We start from the raw sequence: 19,597 nt of genomic DNA on the forward strand, positions 1-19,597 counted from the left end.
AATTGTCTACATGAAACCTATTTCAAATAATCAAGTCTTAACAAGTTTGATTGATTAACATGTTGGAAACATTTAATCATGTAAATATAGTTTTCATGTAATATATAATTATGGGATAATCATGGAAAAGTTCGGGTCACTATAACTTTTACACGACCAGATATTGCATATGCTGTGCAGCAGATATGTTTATTCATGCATGATACTCGGGAGCCTCATCTGGCTGCTCTCCGGAGGATCCTTCGGTATGTTCAGGGCACCCTTGATCTTGGCCTTCAGTTGTACGCCTCCACTACCACCTCATTGGTTGCTGACTCAGATGCAGACTGGGCTGGTTGTCCTTCTACTCGTCGATCCACCTTTGGCTATTGTGTGTTTCTTGGCAACAATCTGTTGTCATGGTCCTCTAAGCGGCAACACACTCCGTCTCGTTCCATTGCTGAAGCCGAGTACCGTGGTGTTGCAAATGCTGTTGCAGAGACATGATGGATTCGCAACCTTCTTCGTGAACTTCATTGTCCTTTATTCTCTGCTACACTTGTCTATTGTGATAATGTTAGTGCTGTTTATATGTCCGGTAATTCGGTTTAGCATCAGCGCACTAAACATATTGAGATTGACATCCACTTTGTTCGAGACCTTGTGATGAAAGGTCATGTTCGTGTGCTTCATGTTCCATCTCGCTACCAGTATGCAGACATCTTCACCAAAGGTCTCCCTATAGCACTTTTCGATGAGTTCAGATCCAGTTTAAGCGTTCACCATGATCCCGCTTCAACTGCGGGGGGCTGTTAGATGTATATGTTGCATATGTTTTATATTATTATTATTAGCCCATGTTCTATAAGGGTCCATTATTAGTCTATTAGGGTTATTATTTAGATGACTATATATTGTGGTCATTCTTCAATTGTAAGGTATTCAATCAATATAAAATATTCCGTATCATTTAAGTGTTCAATATGATGTTGTTGGATTATCGAAGACTTCAAGGTTTGACATTGTCGAGATATTCGTCGGGTGTTGGTGACGAGTTTTCGTTGCGCGATGAAGATGATGGTGTTGAACGGGAAAGGAATGGTGGATTCTTCGATTGGTTAGCAAAAAGATGATTGATTCCCCATTCGTCAGGAACACTTGTTAGTAGTCCTTGTCGAATGTTTTTTCTTACTCGTATACTTCGCGTTCATAAAAACCTAGAACCACACAGTCGATGGTAAAGTTGTCAAGTCGATCATCAAATCTTGAAGGCTAAGTTAGTTGCCAGCTAGAAAGGCTCGTTTTTGTTTGGTGCGTTGTTGTATTTTGTTTTGTAGTCTTGTTTTTGTTGTTTTAGTTTATTTAGTCTTTTTCTCCGTATTTGTTTGGAGTTTCGTATCGTTGGGCTCGCTTTTAGCTAGTAGCTGTTCGATTAGTTAGTATTTTGTTTTCTGGTCTCGAACTCCGCTGTGAATTCAGTTGTAATTTTGGTTGTCTTTTTATATTTCGATGAAAAGACTTTGTTTTATACTATGCGTTATTCTTAGCAAAAAAAAAAAAAAAAAAAAAAAAAAAAAAAAATTGAACATTTTTTTATAAGGGTTAGAGATTCTTTCATGTAACTTTACATATCGTTACTTCTTATATATGAATAAAATGTAATAAAAAATGTTCTAGTCTTTAAAGATTAGGGCATGAATTAAATTATTGTATATATTTTAATAATTATTCATTGACTTTTAAAAATCACATCACCCAGAAACATTATGTACACTCCATCTGAGGGCGCCGATGGCAATCCCCTTGCCCTGGGCCGCCCTCCGATGACACACCTCCGGTCGCCCTCAAAGTTTTCTTCCTCAAGCATTTGTGAGCACGAGTTCTCTTCCATTTTTTTCCTTCTTTTGTACTTTTATTTTATCATGTTCATTATTTTGATAGTTGGTTATGTTAAAATGGAGTTTAAAAATGGATGTGTGAAAATGGTTATTAATGGAGGAAACTAGAAGAAGAAGAAGAAGAAGAAGAAGAAGAAGAAGAAGAAGTTGTGGTGGTGATTGTGGACACGTTTTTTTTTTTTTTTTTTTTTTTTTTTTTTAAGAAGTGGTAGGTTTACTGTACTTTAATTATATATTTAAATTTAAATTTTATTTAACTTAATAATTGATAAATACTATTAAAAATACTAATAAAGAAAATATCATAGTAATAATTAAAATATTAATAATGTAGTAATAAGTAATAATAATATCGAAAATAATAAATATAATAATAATAATAATAATAATAATAATAATAATAATAATAATAATAATAATAATAATAATTATAATTATAATTATAATAATAAAAAATAATAAAATTTGAGAAAGTATGTTATGGTTGGCAATGGTGTGTTATGGGAGTGTTATGGGAGGAAGTGGTGAGAAAAGAGGAGAGAGAAAGCTGATGTGGCGCTGAGAAAATACTCATGACGGCGTCATGGTTGGGAATGGTCTTATGCACTGAAAAAATTTTTAAGTATAGTCTTAAAGGCTATGACTACACAAATTCTTAAAAAATTAATAATTAATATATATAATAATCAGTGAACTTCTAATTTTCCTCTCACAAAACTTATCTTTTTAAAAATTAGGGAGTAATTAGTAGTAACATTTAAATAGTGATATTTTGTCGTTAAATAATATGGAGTATATAAGTTAAGGATTTTGTTAACGCCAACCTTTAAGATTGTCGTTAACACGTATAAAGATATTGTACAATTCAGTAAACTTAAACTTAAAGTCATCTTATAATTACCATTATATACAACAGTTTTATACATGTTATTGATAATCTTAAAAGGTGTCTTAGCAAATTCCATAAGTTAAACAATTAAAGTAACATTTTCTGGTCAAACTACAAGTGAAGAAATTATTCAAAATCACTAAAAAATATTGAGCCAATCATAAAAAATAAAAATAAAAAACGTGGCGCAGTCCTACAGTTTTCCCTTTTGGAGCTCCAAAAATATCAAAAAACATAACTGAAAATAACTACCCTTTTCTTCCGGACACACTCACTGCGTGTAACCGTCAACACCCCCCACCACCTTAAGTAACCACCATCCACCACATTCACAACTTTTTTCCTTTTCCTCGTTCATTCAGTTTCTTAATACTACCACATCATGAACACCATAAACAACAACGCTTTTATGATCATGTCTGATAACACTCCCACTCCCACTCTCACTACAACTTCATCGGATATGCAACTTTGTCCTGTTTCACCGGACCCACATGATATATTCCGGCCAACACTCGACACTTCTGACGTCTCCGCCGGTTACTTTCAACCCATCACCACCATACGCCCTCAACACCAAAACCCGAAAAAGAAACGAACAAAAATGATCAGGATTCACAACAGTAACAAGTCCATTGTTAATGTTGGTTCCGGACCATCCGGTAGTCATTCGGGCGGTACCACCAAAAAGAAACCCGACCCGAGTGCTCCCAAGATCACCCGCCCGTGTACCGAATGCGGAAAGCGGTTTTGGTCATGGAAGGCACTTTTCGGACACATGCGGTGCCACCCTGAAAGGCCGTGGCGTGGGATTAACCCGCCACCGAATCTCCTCCTCCCGCCGCCAGATCACCACCGTGTGATAACCGAAGAAGACGAGTACGTTGCGGCCTGCTTGTTAATGTTGGCCAACGCACCAACTTTTTCAGAAAACACTCATAACATCACCCATACATCCACTAGTTACCAACAACATCAGGGTTTATCAACTCAAATAAGCGATCATGAAGGACGGTTTGAGTGTTCTAGTTGCAAAAAGGTGTTTGGGTCCCACCAAGCGTTAGGCGGGCACAGGGCGAGTCATAAGAATGTGAAGGGTTGTTTTGCGATAACGAGAATTAACGACGAAGAACTCGAAGAAGGGGAGTTTGTAAGTGATTATGAAAATCGAAATGTTGAAGTTTTGGGGAGTAACAGTAATCAGCAACAACATAAATGCAGTATCTGTTTAAAAATATTTCCAAGTGGACAGGCACTTGGTGGTCATAAAAGGTGTCACTGGGAAAAAGAAGATAATAATAATAATAATAATGTGCCAACGGCGTTAAATTTTAGGTTTGATTTAAATCTGCCTGCATCTGCACAAGATCATCATGAGTCTGCTTGTTCAAGTTCAAGTTTGGATTTAAGGTTGACTCTGTGAAGTAATAAATAGTATTAATTACCATATATTAATGGGTGTTCAATGTAAGCTAATCTGTAATATGTATGTATACATATAAATACTTCCATAACTTGTACTAATTTATGTGTATGCTTTCCATCTTTATTTACTTGTGTAATTTCAGAATTGTTGCTTGAATTTTGTTTGAAAGGACATTTGTATGACCTCCTGCAATGAATAATCTACAGCACATGTTCTTAACATGAGCCATACTGTAACCATCTGATGATGATATTTAATATACGGAGTAGTAATATATAGCATTGGCTTCCTTTTGTGCTTTTATCATCTCATGATAGACTTCAATGGCTTAATCAGTCAAGCCACAAAGTGTGTAAGTAGAGATTATCATGCTCTGCGAAATAGTTTTTCAAATTTTGTTACAATAGGAAAGATATTATGCAACAGATATAAGATCTCACTTTGCATAAACATCAATTAAACTATTGAACACCAATTTCCCTTGTAGGAGGTTCACCAATTTTCCCTTTTTTATGCATTGAACTGAAAAGACTAACAGCTTCATAATGTTTATCGTTATATATGATCCAGATAATAATGAATTCCATGAAATGATGTTTTTTAGAGGCAAATCATTCCAATCTTGCACTGCAGAATCATATCATTGAATTTAGAATATATACCAACTAATGTGTTCATTACAAACAAATCATAATCAAAACCTTTACGAAGGAATAATTCATGTAACATTCTTCGCCCAAAACATATTCGGTACAGGCATTGAGTGCACTTACTATTTTAACCTTCAACTTTACTTCTTAACTGTAAAGACATTTCTTTAAAAATTTCCATAGCAACACGAGTTACGTCACTTTTAATAAACCCTGACATCATGACACTCCAAGCAATAACAACTCTGTTAGACATTTATCAAACAGCTTACGTGTTGGCAATCGAGAGATGTAATATGTCCGTGGAGGCTTTCGCGTCTTTCGACGTTATGATGACACGGTTGGCCGGGGAAAGCGCACCGGGTGATGGATCCACTAATGTGTTATCTTATAAGATTGAAAATCGGTCTGGAAAAAATTCTTTAAAAGAGACGGGTCAATGGAAAATTGAAAAGGGCAGCCCCTTGAGGTTGATTGTTGGGGTCCGTCAACTGTTCTTCATTTGGTTTCGTCCTTGTATTTTCATGTATTTTTCGGTTTTTGTTTGGTTATATATGTTTGTAAGGTTTTGGTCGGGTTGTTAGGGATGCTCGTTTCATTTATTGATAGTTTTTGTTTAGAGGGTTATTTTTAATTTAGGTACGAGCTTTCCTTTTCCCTCTTGTCCTTTTGTACTCCTGTTGAGGGCATTTCTATATGAGTTCTTATTTTTTTCGTAAAAAAAAAAAAAAGAAACAGCTTACATGCAAAATCCATTGCCACTTCAATTGATTTTTCCACCATCCAAATTACTCCATCCACCATAAACTGTGTATTAACAGGTTGTACTGTATAACTAAATAATGCATATTTGTTGTTAGAAATTGGGTATGAATTGACTGCCGGATTCGTTCTTGAATCGTGTGTTCACTTTCTCTATAAAGTATTTCGACCCTACGACTGCCACGGTTACACGAAATCTTTACAGAGATAAGACAAGAACGCAATCAGTGTTTTTGGCAATGAAATCACTGATCAAATTGTTAGAGAGTATATGTATGTTTTCTGTTAGTTAGAACGAAAGCAAAGTCCTCTATATATAAGAGATGAAAAGGTGCGACGAAAGGATGTAACATTTCAATGTAAATATGCAATCTTTCAACGAAAAGATGCAACTCTTCGTTTAAACCTTTTAGAAAATAACATCCCTGAAACATCCCAACCCGTATTCCATACGATAAATTTTTTTTTTTTTGTAAAGATACACATTTACGCGCCAATAAAATATGTAAACCAATCCACAAGTTCCATTTAAACGTTCAACAATTTAAATGTTTACAAAAGGCACAAAGGCCATTAATTAAGTTAAATACAAGTTTGACCCACTACAACGATAGTTTATAATCCAAACGACCCTTTGAGCATGGTTTGGGACTAAACTACCCAAAATGTTAGGCCAACTTTCAAACTTCAATAAAACATCATCAAAGGCCACCTAGTGCCCGATAACCCCTTTGCCCTTATCCGCACCTGCAACTAAAAAGATAAACAACGAGAGGGGTAAGCTAATGCTTAGTGAATGCAATAATTATACATGTTCATATATAACCTACTTACTTGCAATCACTTACACAATACCGCATACAAGCTAGCTATTCGACAAACATGCAAACATCATGCATAAACTACAATCCACAATCCACAAGGAGCTAGCAACCAACAATAGCATATAGTTCATAATTTAATATGCTAATTACACAATCACACAACCATGGTTAACCAATAGCAAAAGGAATGGTACTCAAAATTCCCATCGGTGTTCATAACAACCGTTAGTGCACAACACATATATCACCAACCCTTGGACAACACATATCCGTTCATAAGATCATTAGTGTACAACACATATAACACCAATTTGGACAACACATATCCATTTAATAAACTGTTAGCATACAACACATATATTGCTAAATTAGACAACACATATCCGTTCATAAATCGTTAGTGTACAACACATATATCACTAACTAGGACAACACATATCCTTACGTACAAATGAGCACATCATATACGTACATGTATACTTATTCCACTCACCTTGTCACAAGGATGGTGATTTAGCACTTCCGAGCTTCAATGCAATGTACCTAAATCATTAAGTGCACATTCAATTTCACAACTAGTGGGACTAACCACAATACTCCCACTTGAGCATTTAATGACCCAATTTGCATTAAATGACTCAACTACTCACAACCGCCCGTAAATGGCCAAGACTCGACTTTAATCACTAAGACTAGTGAATTAAAGTCTATTAACTTCAATTAACACAAAACTTAGGGTAATCCATACCCATTTCATCTAATTAGGTCAACTAGTACATTTTGACCCATTTTATATTACTTAGACTCACAATCAAGTCAAACTTACCCATTTACACTTCTTTCATAAATCTTAAAGTGCATTAGTGACTAACAACACCAATTGACACTTACAACCTCGAATCACAAGGCCAAAACCCTAAATAGTGGCTATTAGGGTTTCCTTACAACAACATAACCCAAACTCACCCATTTTACTCTCAAATGGGTCATACAAATCTCTAGTAACCCAAACCCTAGCCATTAACCAATTAAAACTTAAAACATAAAGTTAGAACTTACCAAGACTATCTTCTTGTAGCTAGTAACAAGGAGAACAACTTTAAATCTCGCTCCTAGGTTTGATTCACAAATCTCCAACTCCAAATCTCAAGATTAAACTAAGTGGGTTTTGTGTTTTTGGAGAGAAATTGGAAAGAAAATAAAAAAGGAAATGAAATAAATGAACTAGTGGTGGAGGTTTAATGCTCCCATCAAATTCACATGTTAAATTACCAATTTGCCCCTTAAATTTATTTAATTTGAGCTAAAATCGGAGTCAGAACTGCAGAGGTGCCGCGGCGCGGCCCATTTGTCGCGGCGCGACCTAACGAAGGAAAAATGACCCCTTTTAACTTGACTTCTGATCTGGAATTGCTTTATATGCCGCGGCGCGGACCCAATTGTCGCGGCACGGCCTAAGGCTGTAACTGGACCGTTCGAACGATTTAAACAATTTTCGATTTTATTTGATTTGTACATTCCAAACCCACTTCCTATATTCACATAGCCTTCAACAATAGTCTCACAAGACTTAACGCTAACCAAACCCATGATTAAACTTATACATGCACACATTATCATGTATACATATATGTATGTGTGTATATATATATATATATACATATATATATATACATATATATATACATATATATATACATATATATATATATATACATATATATATATATATATACATATATATATATATATATATATATATCTACGCATATATTCATACGTTTGTGCATAAGCTAACGAGTTATAAACGTACAAATGATTAAGTGAGCACCTTTCGATACGTACGGGAAAACGGGATGTTACAACTCTCCCTCACTTGAATCGGAGCGCGTCCTCGCGATCCGAGCCGCATGACAAGAAGGAAGATAAACCAGCACAAACTCTTCGGGCTCCCAAGTAAACTCGGAACCCTTAGTACGACGCCATTGAACTTTAAAAGTCCTAACCTCTTTATGTCTCAACCTTTTGACTTTCTCATCAAGTATGGCAATCGGTTCCTCAATATACTCTAACCTATTATTTAGCTCAATCTCGTCTAATGGCACCCAAGATGAATCATCCGCAAGATACTTACGAAGATGGAAAACATGAAATGTATTATGGATCCCCGCAAGCTCTTCGGGTAATTTCAAATGATACGCGACTTCACCAACACGAGCTAAAACCTTAAATGGTCCAATAAACCGAGGAGCTAACTTTCCTCGTTTCAGGAATCGAATAATACCTTTCCATGGCAAAACCTTAAGCATCACCATGTCACCTTCTTGAAATTCGATCGTTCGTCTACGCTTTTCGGCATACGACTTTTGTCTATCATGAGCCTTTTTCAAATGCTCTCGAATCACATCAATCTTGCTATTCATCTCTAAAACCAAATCTGTAATCCCGATTTCCTTTTGTACCACTTCACCCCAATAAATCGGGGTTCGACACCTACGCCCATAAAGCATCTCATAAGGTGGCATCCCAACACTAGTATGATAACTATTATTGTACGAGAATTCCACCAAAGGCAAATGCTCGTCCCAACTACCACCAAAATCGATATTACATGCTCGTAACATATCCTTCAAAGTTTGATTCGTACGTTCGGTTTGACCGTCCGTTTGAGGATGATACGCCGTGCTCAACTTCAATTGCCTACCCATATCTTCATGAAACTTTCCCCAAAACCGAGATGTAAAACGAGTATCTCGATCCGAAATAATAGATATAGGAACACCGTGTCGAGAGATGACTTCCTTGATAAACAACTTAGCCAAGGTCTCCGACGATATCGCTTCCTTAATGGGAAGAAACAAAGCACTCTTCGTCAGTCGATCAATTATAACCCAAATCGAATCAAACTGGGTTCTCGCCGTTTTAGGTAACTTTGTGATGAAGTCCATGGTAATGTGCTCCCATTTCCATTTCGGGATTTCTAACAGTTGTAACTTACCATACGACTTTTGGTGCTCGGCTTTAACTTGCAAACACATGACGCATTACTCAACATACTTCACAACATCACGTTTCATGCCCGACCACCAATAATCTTTCTTTAAATCAAGATACATTTTCGTTGCGCCCGGATGAATGGAATACTTTGACTTATGTGCTTCATCAAGTAGTACTTGTCGGTTACCACCCATCTTAGGTACCCACACTCTTCCTTGAAACGACAAAAAACAACGCGAGCCCACAGTAATGAACTCCGTTTGCCCCACAATCCGCTCTTCATGCTTGTTGTGAACATACGCTTCTATTTGAATCTCACCAAGCTTTACAAGGAAATCGTTAGTAATAATCATGCGTAACGATCATACTCGTATCGCCGGATGTTGACTCTTTCGACTCAATGCATCCGCGACCACGTTCGCCTTTCCCGGATGGTAGAGTATCTCACAATCATAATCCTTTACCACATCCATCCACCTACGTTGACGATAATTCAAATCTCGTTGTGTAAAGAGATGTTTCAAACTCTTACGGTCTGAATAAATCGTACACTTGACACCATACAAGTAGTGGCACCAAATTTTCAACGCATGAACCACCGCCGCCAATTCAAGATCGTGAGTCGGGTATCTCTTTTCGTGTTCCTTTAATTGTCGAGAGGAGTAAGCGATGACTTTACCTCTTTGTATCAAAACACACCCGAGCCCATTTAAAGAAGCATCACAATAAACCGTCATGTCTTCTACCCCTTCCGGAAACACTAACACCGGAGCTTGACACAATTTCTCTTTTAACAATTGAAAAGCGATTTCTTGCTCGTTCTCCCAATTGAACCTTACGTTCTTCCTCGTCAATTTAGTCAAAGGAGAAGCAATCTTAGAAAAGTCTTGGATGAACCGACGATAATAACCAGCGAATCTGAGAAAACTTTGGATTTCCGTAGGCGTACTCGGTTGTCTCCAACTCTTCACCGTCTCTATCTTCCCCGGATCTACTTGAATACCGTCTTTGTTCACAATGTGGCCAAGGAATTGAACCTCCCTTAGCCAAAATTCACATTTGGAGAACTTATCATACAACTTCTCCTTTCATAATGTCTTCAATACCTCACGCAATTGACGTTCATGTTCGTTCATACTTTTCGTGTAGACTAGTATGTCGTCAAAGAACACAATCACCGACTTGTCCAACATAGGTTGGCACACTCGGTTCATAAGATCCATGAATGCCGTCGGTGCATTCGTAAGACCAAAAGGCATAACTACAAACTCAAAATGCCCATAACGTGTTCGAAAAGCCGTTTTCTCAATATCTTCCTCACGGACCCGCATTTGGTGATAGCCGGACCGTAGGTCGATCTTAGAGAAATACGTTGCACCTTGGAGTTGGTCAAACAAATCGTCGATCCTAGGTAATGGATATCAATTCTTGATCGCCACTTTGTTCAACTCCCGATAATCGATGCACATCCGCAAACTTCCATCTTTCTTTTTCACAAACAAGACCGGAGCGCCCCATGGCGAAGCACTCGGTCGAATAAAACCCTTCTCAAGTAACTCTTGGGTTTGATTTAACAACTCTTGCATTTCTGTTGGCGCTAAACGATAAGGATTTTTAGCAATGGGAGTAGCTCCCGGAACCAACTCAATGCGAAATTCAACTTGTCTTTTCACCGGAACACCCGGTAACTCGTTCGGAAAAACGTCTTCGAATTCACTAACCACCGAAATTTCATGAATGGGTGGTGGCTCATCACGAGTATCCACAACATGGGCAAGATAAGCCATGCCACCACCAACAAGAAAACGACGTGCCCGTGCAAAAGAACATATCGGCACAAGTCTTCTTCGTTTATCGCCGTGAATAATTAACTCTCCCCCACTTGGGGCCTTTACACGAATAAATTTTTTGTGACATGCAATATCGGCTCTATTATGATCAAGCCAATCCATACCCACAACGATATTAAAATCGCCCAAAGTCATAGGAATGAGATCAATTTTAAAGTTTTAGGCACCGAACACAACATCACAATTTTTACATACGTCAACCACTAGCACAGACTTGCCGTCCGCTATTTCGACTTCTACCGGACGACTTAACTTAGCTAATAGCTTATTAAGTTTAGGTACAAATCGAGGTGACACAAAAGACAAATTTGCACCACTATCAAATAGGATCCTTGCCGGATTAGAGTTAACCATGAAAGTACCCGAGACAACTTCATTCGATTGTTTGGCTTCATCATTGGTCATCAAATAATTTCGTCCCCTAGCCGTACCCGCCGCCTTTTCTAACTGCTTAACATTATCATTGCGCAACTCGGGACACTCGGGCCTCTTGTGCCCTTCTTTACCACAATTGAAACAAGTAAATTTGGGTGTGGAAGGTGAGTTGGGGCAATCACGAGAGATGTGACCTTTTTGCCCACAAGTATAGCAAGTGGGTACATGACCACCGGAGCCACCTTTCTTCACGCTATTAACACTTTCGGAGCCCTTCTTGTTCTTTTTGTTGAAAAAGCTCGATTGACTCGAATTCTCGAACTTCCTCTTTCCAAAAGTAAAACTACTCTTTCTCAACACAAGCACTTCAAAACCCTTCGCCATATTGAACAATTCATCAAAGCTCTTCACTACGTTCACACTAATTTTCTCTTGATAATTAGCATTCAAGATCCTATAAAAATCTTCCTTCAACATCTTCCTTCAACATCTTATCGTTCCCGACATACTCCGGGCAAAATTGGGTCTTGGACAAAAACACGAATTTGAGAGTGTTCAAATCCATCGGCCCTTGCCTCAAAGAACGTAACTCGTCCTTAAGCCTAGTTAGATCGGCCGAAGTTCGGTACTCATCGAAAAACTCTACCTTGAATTCATCCCAAGTAAAATCCATGCATTGTTCTTCACCATAAACTTGGATTTTCGCATCCCACCATAGCTTGGCGTCACCCCTTAACATGCTACGACCATACCTTGTCTTCTTATCAAGAGGACATTCACAAGTACGGAAAGCCTCCTCCATATCGGAGATCTATCGGGCACTCTGGAGAGGGTCTCGTTCACCTTCAAAGGTGGGAGGTTGAGAATCCTTAAAATTCTTATAAAAGAAGTCCCGTCTCCCCACATTATCCTCTTGATGAACGGCCTTCACTTGCTCCTTGACTACATTGACTAATTGCTCGTCAATCGTATCTAGAAACATTTTCTTAACATCCTCGAGGAACTCCGCCTTTTGACGTTTAAAGATGGCCTCAACTTTGGCTGTGAACTCAACGTCCTCACTCGTACCCCCATTTTTGGTGTCGTGTCCGTTTCTCATCTTCATTCTATAAAACGGAAAAGATTAAACAACGAACGAAACAAAAGGACATAACACGTATGTATATACGTATACCCCACACTACTCCATCTTACTCAACAATCGTCGTACATTACTTGTTTGACACAATTTGCACCCGTAACAATGGTAGCTAATCATTGTTACGCGAACACATCGCATTAACTTGCTAGTACAACGTCCGTCTTGCTTGATGATTGCTTAACACAACACAAAACAATTAGCACCAGGTTAGTTCACATAAATCAAAGCACTAACAATTCCCGATTAGACCCAAAGTCCTACAAGTCCCGCATAAAGCTCTCACACAATAAAGTCCAAGTCTAGGCACCTATCTCAAGTTGCCTAAATCCCTTAGACCATGATCTGATACGACTTGAAACATCCCAACCCGTATTCCATACGATAAATTTTTTTTTTGTAAAGATACACATTTACGCGCCAATAAAATATGTAAACCAATCCACAAGTTCCATTTAAACGTTCAACAATTTAAATGTTTACAAAAGGCACGAAGGCCATTAATTAAGTTCAATACAAGTTTGACCCACTACAACGATAGTTTATAATCCAAACGATCCTTTGAGCATGGTTTGGGACTAAACTATCCAAAACGTTAGGCCAACTTTCAAACTTCAATAAAACATCATCAAAGGCCACCTAGTGCCCGATAACCCCTTTGCCCTTATCCGCACCTGCAACTAAAAAGATAAACAACGAGAGGGGTAAGCTAATGCTTAGTGAATGCAATAATTATACATGTTCATATATAACCTACTTACTTGCAATCACTTACACAATACCGCATACAAGCTAGCTATTCGACAAACATGCAAACATCATGCATAAACTACAATCCAAAATCTACAAGGAGCTAGCAACCAACAATAGCATATAGTTCATAATTTAATATGCTAATTACACAATCACACAACCATGGTTAACCAATAGCAAAAGGAATGGTACTCAAAATTCCCATCGGTGTTCATAACAACCATTAGTGCACAACACATATATCACCAACCCTTGGACAACACATATCCGTTCATAAGATCATTAGTGTACAACACATATAACACCAATTTGGACAACACATATCCATTTAATAAACCGTTAGCATACAACACATATATTGCTAAATTAGACAACACATATCCGTTCATAAATCGTTAGTGTACAACACATATATCACTAACTAGGACAACACATATCCTTACGTACAAATAAGCACATCATATACGTACATGTATACTTATTCCACTCACCTTGTCACAAGGATGGTGATTTAGCACTTCCGAGCTTCAATGCAAGGTACCTAAATCATTAAGTGCACATTCAATTTCACAACTAGTGGGACTAACCACAATACTCCCACTTGAGCATTTAATGACCCAATTTGCATTAAATGACTCAACTACTCACAACCGCCCGTAAATGGCCAAGACTCGACTTTAATCACTAAGACTAGTGAATTAAAGTCTATTAACTTCAATTAACACAAAACTTAGGGTAATCCATACCCATTTCATCTAATTAGGTCAACTAGTACATTTTGATCCATTTTATATTACTTAGACTCACAATCAAGTCAAACTTACCCATTTACACTTCTTTCATAAATCTTAAAGTGCATTAGTGACAAACAACACCAATTGACACTTACAACCTCGAATCACAAGGCCAAAACCCTAAATAGTGGCTATTAGGGTTTCCTTACAACAACATAACCCAAGCTCACCCATTTTACCCTCAAATGGGTCATACAAATCTCTAGTAACCCAAACCCTAGCCATTAACCAATTAAAACTTAAAACATAAAGTTAGAACTTACCAAGACTATCTTCTTGTAGCTAGTAACTAGGAGAACAACTTTAAATCTCGCTCCTAGGTTTGATTCACAAATCTCCAACTCCAAATCTCAAGATTAAACTAAGTGGGTTTTGTGTTTTGGGAGAGAAATTGGAAAGAAAATAGAAAAGGAAATGAAATAAATGAACTAGTGGTGGAGGTTTAATGCTCCTATCAGATCCACATGTTAAATTACCAATTTGCCCCTTAAATTTATTTAATTTGAGCTAAAATCGGAGTCAGAACTGCAGAGGTGCCGCGGCGCGGCCCATTTGTCGCGGCGCGACCTAACGAAGGAAAAATGACCCCTTTTAACTTGACTTCTGATCTGGAATTGCTTTATATGCCGCGGCGCGGACCCAATTGTCGCGGCGCGGCCTAAGGCTGTAACTGGACCGTTCGACCGATTTAAACAATTTTTGATTTTATTTGATTTGTACATTCCAAACCCGCTTCCTATATTCACCTAGCCTTCAACAATAGTCTCACAAGACTTAACGCTAACCAAACCCATGATTAAACTTATACATGCACACATTATCAAGTATGTATTTGTGCATAAGCTAACGAGTTATAAATGTACAAATGATTAAGTGAGCACCTTTCGATACGTACGGGAAAACGGGATGTTACAATCCCTCTTCATGAATGATGTAACCATTCAGGGTTACCTTTCATCAAAAGATGTAATTTTCAAGACCTTATTGAATTAACTCAAACGAGCGTGCACTCCGCACTCTCCAAACTCGTCATTGAGCATAATTCGATAAGCCTTTGCTTTCTAGTAAATCCCAATTAACTAAGATGACTGTTGATAACACTAAAATCACCAACAAATCCCCCCATTTAGTGTAATCCTTGATTTACTAAAATAATTAAACAAACAGAACAAACTAATGCATAAATGAAAATGTTTCAGAAATTGAATTTTCACTTAGTATAATATTTACGAGAATTCGAGTATCAGGGTGTTTCAGAAATTGAACCCTTCCACTCATATGAAAACTATAAAATACTATACACGTCAGTTTCTTACATATCCCTAAGACAATCTTGACACTATTATAAGCCATGTGTCTCAATCCTTCAGTGAACATATTGGCAGCTAAGTCCAAAGCTCCATTGAAGCGGCAAAACTTCATGTTCACATTGGTAGCTCTTTTAGTCTTGCACCTGCATATGCAATTTTTCAAAAGAACTATTAAGAAGTTAAACTTCAACCTAACTCCACTTACGGGTCTAAACACATACTTTGGGATCAGTATATTTATGTGTTTCAATCTTCAGAAAGTAAGCTTACCTCATTGAATTCAGCTCCTAGCGTTGTACTAGAAGGAAATTGGGCGTCTCACTTTGGAAGATCTGGTTGGACTTCAATCCCACAACTTATCCGACTTGTGCGCACTTAAGTCTTAGGCTAATTCTTTTATCATGTGATTTGAAGTTTTGTTGTGACCCAACAAAATCCACATATATCACACCATTTATGATCAACTCATGAAACACTGGTTGTCTAAGGCATAAGTGTCTAGACTTTCACTTGTATAGGTACATGCCTTAGTCACAAGACATCCCATCACTAGGGATCACCATGAACTTTAATCTCATTCATTATGACTTCAATCAATTTCCCTTACAATCCTTTTATCCAAGGACTTATCAAATTCTTATTTACCATAAGAAACACGCGTGTACTCAAAGTTAATTGATTGATCAGTCATTTACATGTCCACTTTTCACAAGTCACCAATGTAAACAAATAATTTGTACACTCTTGATAATGTATCCTCATTATCCTTATGTACACAATTATTACCATTACATTAAATGATGAGATTATAATTAAAAACATACCTTAGTCATTCACTTCTAAAACCAAGAAGTAATAACAAGTTTATAGTATCCATAATCTCAACATCAACCTTTTTGATCGAAGATACCTCATCTATACCAAGTGTTAAATCCAACAACTTGTAGATGTATAATCTTTTTGATCAATAGTAAAGTCAACACATTTTAATATGCTTTAAGGATTCACATTGTGAATTAAACCATAATTCATGGTTAGCTTCTATAAGCATTAAAATACTTAAGCTCATCACAATGAATTCCACTAGACCACGCTTAATCTTGCTAACACCATGCTATATTGGTCACTTGATGCAATCACAAACATCATACCACCAATTTTTAAGGTAAACCGGTGGTTGAAACAGATAAGCAACATCTAATCCTCATTTCATATTAAAACATATTTATTTCACTAACTTGTACCATCTTGAAAATTCATCAAATAGCTTGTGGACATACCTCACCAATGAATAAAATTCATGGTAATTCATTTGGCAACAAAACAGTCACCTCACAATCATAGAAGATTGTTTTGTGACTTTTCTAACGAATTATCACCACCCGTCAACTAGCTTAATAGTTGTTACCGATCAAGCAATTGTGACTTACCGACAATCACAATTATTAACAATCCATAAAGGAGTTCCATGTCAATATCCGAAAAAAAAACATTAATTACAACTTTCTTTTTATTGACACTACTCCATGTATCCATTACCAACCATAGTGACTTTTACGAGTAATTAATAACCACCCTTTGTCAATAACTGTTTGTCTTCTCCATTGTAACAAACACCATTAATTGTTTCCCACCAACTCAAATTAGTCCCAAGAAATAAACAACTTCAACGAAAATTGCTCATTAGATCATTCCTGGGAATTAATCCATTTGATGGAAACAATTAATAGTTTTGTAAGAACAAAAACTACAATTTTGGCGGTTTCTTTTAAACATACTGTAAATTGAAATGGAATAAGAAATTTTTAGTTTTCCCAACCATATTATCTCAATGGTTGTACGTTAAATCTCATTTGAACGCTAAGGATCTATTATGTAAATTTATTATCACACAAATCCACGAAGACATCAACATGCATGAACTTGCATCATCATATTAATGTCGATTTGGACGATCATGTCACTCTCAAGTTTTGAGCAATACCGAAAAATCGACAAAACCAATAAAAGCCGCTTAGTCAAAATCGATATAACCATGCAATATTTATTAAAATAAAACGTTGGCAAACCGTCTTGTTTCTTTTCAATAGGTAGAAACGGTTGTTCAAAATCCATAAGATGGCAAGTGTTGAAAACGTTGTGACCAAAAGTCAAACGTTGAACCAATAAACCAAGGAAACAAATCAAAAAAATTGACTTTCTTTATTTTTCCTTTCATTTGAACAACCAACAAATATATGTGCATCCATAAAATTTGAAAAGAACACGAAGGGTGAAAATATCGAAGAACGTACAACCGACGCATCATTATTTATTTGTTTCAGAGGGCAACACAAATTAATTATTTGTTTTTGTAAATCTCATAAGTCTCTTATATATATTATTGATTGTTGGAAAGCTTCCATCATAAACACCGACTGCGATTTAAATATACGTTTTATACACGAATTCCTTTGCGTACATTTATAGGAACCCGCCAACAATATATTGGTTCCATTTTAATTCATGTGTCACTCTAACTGCAATACACATGCAGAAAAGATCCGCCACAATAAACGGCCCGCCCCATATGATCAATATACATATCAAAGATGATACTTAATTGCAAACAAACGAAGAAACTTACATACACAAGTCAGAAATGACTTGTTAATCCGCTAGTTAATAAGAACGTGAGACATATGCGTGTTCCACAGATATGTTGTTGCTTGATCCAATATTGCATGAATACTCATCCAATCCCACATGACTTTAACGATTCAGAATCTTTATGATCATCACCAATTACTTTATAGATTTGTTAGAAATTGGGTATGAATTGACTGCCGGATTCGTTCTTGAATCGTGTGTTCACTTTCTCTATAAAGTATTTCGACCCTACGATTGCCTCGGTTACACGAAATCTTTACAGGGATAAGACAAGAACGCAATCAGTGTTTTTGGCAATGAAATCACTGATCAAATTGTTAGAGAGTATGTGTATGTTTTCTGTTAGTTAGAATGAAAGCAAAGTCCTCTATATATAAGAGATGAAAAGGTGCGACAAAAAGATGTAACCTTTCAATGTAAATATGCAACCTTTCAACGAAAAGATGCAACTCTTTGTTTAAACCTTTTAGAAAATAACATCCCTCTTCATGAAATGATGTAACCATTAATGGTTACCTTTCATCAAAAGATGTAATTTTCAAGACCTTATTGAATTAACTCGAACGAACGTGCACTCCGCACTCTCCAAACTCGTCATTGAGCTTAATTCGATAAGCTTTTGCTTTCTAGTAAATCCCAATTAACTAAAATGACTGTTGATAACACTAAAATCACCAACATTTGTGGTAGATGAAGTAATTTCGATGGTGGATATATCATTACCCTTGCCGTATACATACACAAAACAGAATTTCAACATATAAAACCACACGAATTGCGAGAATCGCAAGAATTGAAGTTAAACACTGAGTTGAAACTCTACTTCTCTAGCTTTCACAAACAAACATATATTCTTGGATTATCAGTAATTTAATTCCCTACAGATGTGCTGCATGGTTATATTCCACTTTCAAATGCGAATGCATGAAATGATTTCCAATGTGGTACAGAACAAGTTCATAAAAAAGGAGGAATATTGAAATTCTGTTTTGTTAACACTTCATCATCCAACGGTTGGTTCAAAAGAAGAGCAAATTTTGGTTCGAGTTGACTAAACAAACTGCTACTTTCAACACAATGATAGAAACTGAACTTCATTTAAAACATGTCAAATTCGATTATACGATCCTCCTTAAATGGCCTCCAGATAGAACTCAGATTACATACAATTTCTCCATCTTACTAGCTATCATTTTGAAATTAAACAGAGGTTCCAACGAGAGATAATGTATATAAAACTAACTAAAAAATACATACATATATATTGGTTCGAGTTGACTAAACAAATTGCTACTTTCAACAC

The 19,597-nt window shown here is 36.7% G+C and overlaps 1 protein-coding gene across 1 annotated transcript; it reads left to right on the plus strand.

The window, feature by feature from the left end:
• The first annotated feature begins 3,181 nt into the window (after positions 1-3,181).
• On the plus strand, positions 3,182-4,189 carry LOC139859817 (zinc finger protein ZAT3-like). The gene is made up of 2 exons (XM_071848589.1): positions 3,182-3,693; positions 3,781-4,189. The coding sequence occupies exons 1-2, from the start codon at positions 3,182-3,184 to the stop codon at positions 4,187-4,189; spliced, it is 921 nt and encodes a 306-aa protein (XP_071704690.1).
• The last annotated feature ends 15,408 nt before the right edge of the window (positions 4,190-19,597 follow it).

Source organism: Rutidosis leptorrhynchoides, chromosome 7, assembly GCF_046630445.1.
Source record: "Rutidosis leptorrhynchoides isolate AG116_Rl617_1_P2 chromosome 7, CSIRO_AGI_Rlap_v1, whole genome shotgun sequence".
Lineage (NCBI taxonomy): Eukaryota > Viridiplantae > Streptophyta > Magnoliopsida > Asterales > Asteraceae > Rutidosis > Rutidosis leptorrhynchoides.